This window comes from Oryzias melastigma, linkage group LG19 (assembly GCF_002922805.2).
Source record: "Oryzias melastigma strain HK-1 linkage group LG19, ASM292280v2, whole genome shotgun sequence".
Taxonomy (NCBI): domain Eukaryota; kingdom Metazoa; phylum Chordata; class Actinopteri; order Beloniformes; family Adrianichthyidae; genus Oryzias; species Oryzias melastigma.
Window position 1 is genome coordinate 10,012,186 of NC_050530.1, and position 9,132 is coordinate 10,021,317.

At 37.7% G+C, this 9,132-nt stretch overlaps 1 protein-coding gene across 2 annotated transcripts in view; it reads left to right on the plus strand.

Annotated features, from left to right (window-relative positions):
* The window catches only part of rhbdl1 (rhomboid, veinlet-like 1 (Drosophila)), a 48,976-nt gene that overhangs the window by 4,247 nt on the left and 35,597 nt on the right, over positions 1-9,132 (plus strand). Inside the window, exons 1-2 of one of the 2 annotated variants that reach the window (XM_024285047.2) lie at positions 2,016-3,738; positions 7,621-7,779. In XM_024285047.2, coding sequence (XP_024140815.1) covers positions 3,736-3,738; positions 7,621-7,779 — 162 coding nt within the window. In that variant the 5' untranslated portion in view covers positions 2,016-3,735. Of the gene's footprint in view, positions 1-2,015; positions 3,739-7,620; positions 7,780-9,132 lie in introns of those variants that run through there. The other variant, XM_024285046.2, reaches the window with a different exon arrangement.

The following is a 9,132-nucleotide window of genomic DNA, read 5'->3' on the forward strand; positions in this document are numbered from 1 at the left end:
ATGAGTAGTAGGGAGCACATTCAGTATCGCTTCACGACCAAATAACTTTTAGTTGAAGTGATTAACGAGTGTCAACATCCAATCAGAGCTCTGTCTTAGTCCCCACGTTTTCTGGTTTCTTTTGTACAAAAAAAGAAAAAATAAGAAGACGGTAATTTCAAGAAATCAGAAGGAAATGTTAAAAAAACAAAAGAAGAAATTGCAAAAGGTAGGTCAGACATCACTAATATGATGATGATATTAATCTATCATTTTAACCAAAATGTATTAGGAGGAAGTAACACAAATCATAACATATTTCAGAGTGTGCAGACTTTGAAGACACTTAAAAATATTCAAATGTTCCCATTCAATTAGAGATATCCCATAGTACCTACCTTTACCGGTTTATTATTGTGTTTTTTTTTTTTTTATATTTATGGAAATTCATTTTTTTCTCCAAAGCATTTAATTTTTGTTTCTTTTTCCTTTTTGTTTTTATTTATTTATTTATTTTTTAGTTGTGTTAAGTTTCTGGACTTTTGCTTTAATTTCTGAATAATAATATTTATTTTATTTATTTATTTTTTGTGTGTAATCTTAAATAAGTTTTTTCCTTGAGTGATTTGTTTGTGTGATTGGTACTTCAGGGCCACCGTAGTTTCTTACCTTTTAAATGTTTAATGCTTTCATATTTCTCAAAGAAAAACCAAACCAGTTCTTAACCTTTCTCGGTTGATTTTATTCATATTGTTTACTTATTGTTTCTATTTATGTAGAAACTTTTATGAATAATACCATTTTAATAAAAAAGTAATTAGTTGACAGTCTAGGTTACATTTCTGTAAATATTTTTATCACAGTTGTTGATTATAACTTAATTTTAAAAAGTAACGCAGAAAAAATAACTTCTACGTTTATAGTTTTTGTTTTAAAAAATGTCATTGAGAGTTGATTCTTTTTATATCATAGAAACTTGTTCACAGATGGAATAGGGAATGATGCTGACAGGTGGACTGTCTCCCCATCTCCATTGATGATAATGTTCTGCGCTGAAGACCGAGCCGAGAAAAGCAAGACCATCAATTTGCCCGTCTGTGCTCCAAATTTATGGTCATGAGTTGTGGATAGTGACTGAAAGATCATAAATATAGGGAGCTGAAATGAGTTACCTTCAAAGAGTGGCAGGGCTAAACCTTGTGAGATGAGCGTAGGAGCTCTAGCCTGGATAATCTCAGAGCAAAGTCACTGCTCCTTCACATTAAAAAGAAGGAGTTGAGGGAGTTTAGACAGGTGGGAAAGAGACCCTAAAGCACTGTGTCAAAATCAAGGCCCGGGGGCCGGATCCGGCCCTCCAGGTTATTCTATCCGGCCCTCCAGGTAATTTTATATTATTATTTTTAATGGCCTGATGTTATCTTGTACTTATTTCTAACTTGTATAATTTTGACAAATGTATTTTTATGGAGAGTAAAAAAGTGAAAGTTATTTAAGGTTTAGGTTGATTTATGCTGGAATAATATTCAGGTCTTTTTATTATTCATCATTATGTTAATAAGTTAGAATTTTAAAGTTTTAAAAACTGGCATTCATCTAGCTTTTGGACTATTTTTGGCATTTACTAAGATTTTCTAGGCTATTTTGGAGTTTGGTAAATATGTTAGCTACATGCTAGCTAAGTTTTTTTAGGCTGTTTTGGAGTTAGGCTAATATTTACATGCTAGCTGTTTTGGCTGATTTAGGCTTTTTAAAAGTTTTTAGGATATTTTGAAGTTTAGCTATATTTTCAGCTACATGCTAGCTTTTTTGGCTTTTTTTTGCTTTTTTCCGTTTTTTAGGCTAATTTGGCATTTAGCTAATATTTTAGCTTGCTATCAGCTTTAGTGTTTTCAGCTATTAGCTTCAATGATTTCAGCTATCAGCTTCAGCATCTTCAGCTATCAGCACTAACATCTTTAGCTGCTAGCATTATCACAGGTAATGCTATATATCTACTTCAATATTTTGTTAAAGTTTAAATTTTAAATAAAGAAAATGCTGTTTAGAGTCTTCCATAAATGTGTATCCTGTTCAGCTCACGATCTAAAGGTGTGTTTTGAATTTTGGCCCCTTTTTAGTTTAATACCCCTTCCCTGCAGTTTTAGGAGTCTTTGGAGAAGTTGGATCTGGCGGTGTTTGGGCATCTCTTCAGAAGAGCTGGAAAAATCCAATCTCTGTATTTCCAATCTCTGCCAGTGACATTAATTTGTCCACTGGTCTGACAATATAAATCCTTTGAAAAAGCGTCTTTGATAACCTGTAGGGAGAAACCGCTGGCTGGTCAGTCAGTCTTGCCCACTTGAGACTGTGGAGTGCCTCATATCTAGGGCCGTGACATTGGCAGCTGCTAATAATAGCACCGCTGAACATGCATTGTTATAAATTCAGATTCAGCGGGCCGGTTGCCAGTGCACACAAGTGCATCTTGAGGACAGCGGGGTTGCTGCAGAAGGCTTCAGCGCAAATCAGTGCACTGAAATTTTCCTTTAAATAAAAATGATTTTCATCAATCTTCTTGTGGTCAGTCAGACCCAACAAAGTCTGAGTATTGTGCTGAGGCTGACTCAGAACATTGAATTTAGATGATGCAAACCAGTCAAAACCCTTCAAAGACAAAGTCAGGACCTATGTTGCATTAAAGTTGATCTTTTGTGAGTCGGTTGTTGGGGTTTGCCCAGAGGTTCTCCTCTCAGCTTCGGTGGAGCAGACGGATAAATCTGTGGCTGACTGGACTCATTACGAGTCGCAGTGCTGTAGGTAATAGAGGTCCTGGGGGTAAATACTGCAATGATTCCCCCTGCAGTCAGCCGTCTGCTCCTGCCTGCTCCTCCTTCTTAAACTCATGTATGCTTTGTCATCCTTCAGTTTTGATTTAGTCCTTCCCCTTCCTAATCCAAGAGTCTCCAGTTTCTACCTCCATCCGTGACGGTACCTTCTCCCCTCAATTCACTTCTATTTGCACCTCAGTGGTTGGGATCTATGCATCTGCATTAGATTTTTTTCCCTCCCCTGAGGTATGAGAGTCCTTCGGTCTTTTCTTCATCTGATTCTTCCCCTCCCTTTGTGTTTCCTTTGCCTCTGGAATGCCAATTTGTAAAAAAAAAAAAAAAAAGAGGAGAAGATGACAGAGGCGACTGGTAACCATAGCAACACATGTCGCCCTCACCAGTGTTGGATCGCTTCAATAACTGCTTCCTTCTTGCAGCCTTTTTTGCCCCCTTTTATCTTTCAATCCTGTCTCCCTTCCCTCGAATCAACACCGCTGCACCATCACCCTTGTAATTGATAACCCTAATTGGCGACAAGAAGCTCTCCTTCTCTTGCTTGTATCCTCTTCAGAGCAGACTGTCTCCCCCGTGTAACTTTCCTCTTTGAACAAGTTCGCACAACAAAGAGAATTCAGTCTCCGCCGCCTGACAGCTCAGCCTCGGCTCCGTAACCGTTTCCTGTCTTACATATATGTGAGGCACCGCCGTAGTGCAGGGATGTGCTGACATATGGAGGCTGACAGTTATCAGACGTCCCCAGCGCGGCGCTCTGCTCCTCCCTGTCAGCCTGGGCTGAGCCAGCAGCACATTAGAATCTGATCTATCTCTCTGCTGTGGCAAGTGGATGTGTAGCACTGGAGTGTGTCACAGCCCACTTACAAGAATGAAAGGAAGAGGATTCACATGCAGACCACTGTGCTAGACAGACACACATGTTCCGTAACAATCCATGGTGAGAAATTCCTTTATCTTTTACCTTTCTGTCTCTGTTGCTGTGACTTTTATTTTCTCCTCTACATCAGCTTCTGCTTAAATGCCAACATTTTTTATTTTATTATTCCACCCACATCTTTCTCTCATTTTACACCTCTTGGAACTCCACTTTCCAATGTTTTTTTTTTTATATATATATCTGTTCTTTATAGTATGCCTGTATAAAATGTAAACAATTTAGATTAAAGTCACCCTCCGAAGAAAATCCTGTTTTTTGAGTTTTTAGCATGTATTTGTGGCATTTTTCTTATGAAAGAGAGTAAAGGTAATATATAATTTCGTTTTTGCATTTCCAAGTATTTCTCCTTTAAATCGCTGGATCAAAATGATGCGAGTAGACATTACCGATGTTGCTTGATGTTTTTATGAAGCAGGAGTGAAGATTTACGCTAACGAAAAACAGAGCTATGATAATCAGACGGGGGGGGGATCAGGGGCGGAGCTGCTCAGCTCAGCTCAGCTACAAAAGCCACGCCCCCTCAGAGTAGATTTTAGAAACAGAGGCTTCATTAAAAATGGCTTTTAGGTTGTAGGATTTTGGCTAAAACTTTGGAATCATAATTAAAACACTAATTGGAACATTTTTTTTAATTGAAAAAAAAAAGGCCATGGGGGACTTTAAAGAATAAAATAAAAAAACAGCATAAATATGAAATAAAAGTGGATTTCTTATCATAAAGACATTTTATGTTCTGATAAATTTTCAGAATTTGTATCATGATTATTTCCAAATTTAATATATGCTGCTTTCAATCTTTTGGGAAGCAAGCAGCCCTGCTGGTTTTCTTACGATGGAGGGTAAATATAAAGAAAATTGAATGTTTATAAGCAGCAGACGAGAAAATGCTGTTTGAAAAAGCTTGTAGCTGTGACGCAGAAAACGGCAAATAGATCCATGTACGTCTTCACTTTCCTGTTGCACCAACAGTAAGTCCTACAACTCAGAAACCATGTTTTAGAAAACTTTTTTTTAAATTTTGATTGAGATTACTGTCAAATATATAAATAACAAAACAAAAATAAAACTTTTTTCTTATTATTTTGATTGTCTTTTAATTATTTGAAGATTTTCGGAACAGTAAAGGGAATATTTATCTATCAAAAGCAGTTTTAAATCAAGAAGAACTGTTGAAGTAAATCCTTTCAGCGCAACAACGTTTGATCAAATCACGTCTCGTCAAGACTCTCTTTATTCCTGCTTCTGCAGCACTCTCCCTGGTTTGGAAATTCAATTGTTCACAAAAGTTGATCAAATTCTGTAAAACAATTTTGAAGGCTGGTTTTAAAAAATAGATAAATAAAAGATCCCTGAAGGAAGAGGAGCACAAATGTAATGTTTCATACCAAGAAGCCTTGAAACTCCTACAGGCGTTGAGCCCAGGCTTACATGCTGCAGCACAGTTTAATGTCATCCTCCTCACGCAGCCGTGTAATATCTTTGTCTAACCGTGTCAGAGCAGATTGCTTTAAGATCAAGGCAGCCTGGATGCGATTCTTCTTGTGGACATGTCTAACGGTGATCCAGCATGACGGTCTGCACACTGACACAACATCTGAGAGGCCTCTCCTCCCCGAGGCAGCAGCCAGACACTGTTGATTTACTTGGCAAAACCTAATGAGGCTGTGTTAGCGTTCAGGAAATGCTAAAATAGGACGCAGCGAGGAGCCTTCGCATGTGGTGCTGCTTCGGTTTGACTTGGGGCACATAGTGAGGCGCACTAAGGAGAGCTGGCATGACAAATCGACGCTCTGTTGAGGAGAATTTAAGAGGCAAAGGACGGCAAGAAAATTGAGCAATAAGAGCAATAAGTTACTGCCAGAAAAATTGAATTTGCATTAAATAGACATTAAGCTATAAAGACCACTTTATTGGGTACACCATGCTAGTAGTGGGTTGGACCCTTTTGCCTTCAGAACTGTCTTAACCCTTGGTGAGACAGATTTAACTACTGGAAGCATTCCTCAGAGAGTTTGGTCCATATTGACATGATAGCATCACACATTTGCTGCAGATTTGTCAGCTGCACATCCATGATGACAATCTCCCGTTGTGGGTTAAAATCCCAGAAGATCAACAACCATTAAAGTCACTTCAATCACCTTTCTTCCTCATTCTGATGCTCGGTTTGAACTCCAGCAGATCTTGACTAAGGTTAAGTCCAAATTCCCACCCTCATCCCTAACTAATAAAAAACTATATAGTGGATTTTGAAAGCAATTTGGACACGATTTTCACTACTTTACTTTCGCTTTGCAAAACACCAGATATGACGTCACAAATTTAAGTGAAAATCGAATCAATACAAACATTTCACGGCTATTTGTGACTCCACTGTGTTCTGAGGATGAAAATGTGGATGGTTAAAACGTTTTTTTTTTTTTTTTGCAAAAGTTGTACGACCACAATGCATTGTGGTCTATATTCACTAATGTAGCAAGCATCGATGCACACTAGTTTTTTGCAAAGACTTCTGGGAAATTTCTAGTGTGGTCGATTTTGGAATTAGTGATTCGGACAGCACTAGGAAATGGCGAATGCACTATATCACATGTTTCAAAGTCAAGGCCTGTGGGTAATTTTATAAAACCCTTTCGATCATTTTATTTTATTGCTATTAATGGCCAGATGTTAAATTGCGCTAATTTCTAACTTGCATAATTTTGACCAAAAAAATATTTTTATAGAGGGTAAAATATTGAAAGTTATTTAAGGTATAAGTTAATTTTTTATGGAATAATATTCCTGACTTTTTTATCATTCATAATTATTTTAAAAATCAACATGTTTAAAGTTTAAAAAATTGGTATTCTGCTAGCTTGTTTTTAGCATTTACTAAGATTTTTTTTGGGGGGAGGGGGGTATTTTGGAGTTTGGCTAATATTTCAGCTACATGCTAGCTGTTTTGGCTAATTTAGCCCTTTTAAGTTTTTTGGGATGTTTTGAAGGTTAGCTATTTTTTCAGCTACTTGCTTGCTGTTTAGCTAACATTAGTTTTTTTTCTTAGGTTAATTTGGCATTTAGCTAATATTTTAGCTAGCTATCAGCTTCAGCATCTTTAGCTATAAACTTCAGCATCTTCAAGGGTCAAATTCAGCTTACAACATTCACACTAGCATTATTGCAGGTAATGCTATATGTTGAGTTCATAATTATGCTAAAAAGTTACAGTTTTACAGTTTTAAAAAATTTCGTTTTAGTGTGTTCAATAAATGTTTATTCTGTTCGGCCTGCGACCTAAGGTGTGTTTTGGATTTTGGCCCCTTGTGCGACTGAGTTTGACACCCCTGCACTATAAAGTGAGTAGGGGGGACCTATCTTCTGACATAGCCCACTTCTAGATGACTAAATGCATTAAGTTGCTGCCATGTGATTGGTTGATTAGAAATTAGCGTTAACGAGCAGTTGGACAAGTGTGGCTAATATAGTCGTTATAGACATTTACTGTTCTCTTTTTTTTTATCATGAGTCAAATTAATTATCAGGAGAAGGACAAGCATTGGAAGAAAAATGTGGTTGCCGAAAATGAAGCATTAAGACATAAGCAAGGCATTCAGGTAAAAGTAAAGACTGTAAAGCCAACCGCAGCTGGGAACGTATTGTATTTGTAATGGAAAATTTCAATAATGTCTTTTAAAGGTCTTATAGGCTGATCCGATGTTTTATTTGTCAGTGTCTGAGCTGCTCTCATTTGTCCTGACTATATTTAGAGTCTGTTTATAAATCCCTGCTGTCGTTTAACGATGTAGTTTCTCTCAAGGGCAAATTGAGGCGTCATCTCTGCTTGTTTTCCTGCTGCAGTCGTCTGAGAGTCGGCTCTTCCTTGTTATTTTATTTCCACAGTTGGACCCAGAGAACACCGGTTTCATCCCAGTGGAGAACTTCACCAGCTTGGTGGAGCACCATGAGCTGCAGCTGGATCCATCCAAACTGGACATGTTGTTAGCCCTTGTCCAGAGCAATGAGGAGGGACAGGTGTGCTACCAGGAGCTCATCGAGCTGGTAAGCTGACCCCCTCCCCTCCATCCATCCATCTCTCCATGTTTGTACAGGCGAGCCATGTGAGACGTATTAAATATTTCATTTCTTGCAGCTCACACACAAAGTTCCACACGTTCACGTTGGATTTCAGAAAGGTTAAAGAATCGATTCGGCCTCAGCGAACAGTCTCCGCTGTGGCAAAAATTGACTCGCTCATTGAGGTGGTTGTCCTGCAAAAAGAAGGATCAATCTCTTCACTTAATGTGTCGGTAAATCCAGACCTTTAACTTCACAAGCGGCGCTCAGCAAGCTCCGAAAAAAAACACCCACACAAAGCTGATAGAGCACAGTATTAAAGCAATAGATTTGGTTTATTGCTGCTTAAATATTCCAACTCAATTATATCCGGAAGAAATGAATGTAAATAGAGTATAGCGTGCCTGCAATGCACTGTTTGTAATTTACTAATCACTCCTCGCTGGTTGCCAGCTGATTAGCTCCAGACTGATACTGTGAGAGTGTGGTTGTGTAAATCACCCAGCCTCACACAGCTGATAATATATAGACACTGTATTTTGTAATGCCAGGTTCTCTTGTAATATTGTCAACTAGGAAGAAGATTTACATCCTATAGTTTGTTTTAGAACTTTTGATGGAGGTATAGACTTTAAAGTACACAAAATTACATTTAGCCCTCCAAATGGAAAGTTATGGAAAAATAGTATCTTCAAATTTGGATGACACTCCCACTTGATGACATCATCAATATTCGCCAGTCATCTATGTTAGATGTTTGCGCTCAGAAATACATAACAGCATCAGTTTTATAACTTTAAAAAGGTCATGCTAAAACAGAAAGTCACTACTTACATCTAAATGTAAACTTCTGCGCTTCATAACGTACCCACGTGAAGAAATATGTTTCTCCTCGTGATGGAGGGCTCTGCATCGCTTAAAAAATTATTTCAGACACCCTTTCCCTTCAAATGCCCCCACAATTGGAGGGGTAGGGAGAATCTGTGGGGGAGGGGGAGAATTTGGATTTGACAGAAGTATCCTATGCTATCTATGGTAGCCCTGAAGTGCCAAAATGAAAATGAAATCATCAAAATTCTTTAAAAATAAAACACAATAAGAAACCGGAAAATGTGGATATTATAGGACATCACTAATTGTTGTGTTGCATTTCTTTTTTTAAATTACTTGTTTTCTGAAAAGTATCTTTTTGATTTCCGCTTGTTCTTATTTTTGCTTTTTGGAATAGTGTTTTGGTTTCTGGAATTTTGCACGGACTTCTAAAAGATAATGTGTGTTTAATTATTTGCGTAGCTTTTTTAATTGGCATTGTGATCTTAATATATTCTTTGTTAAGTG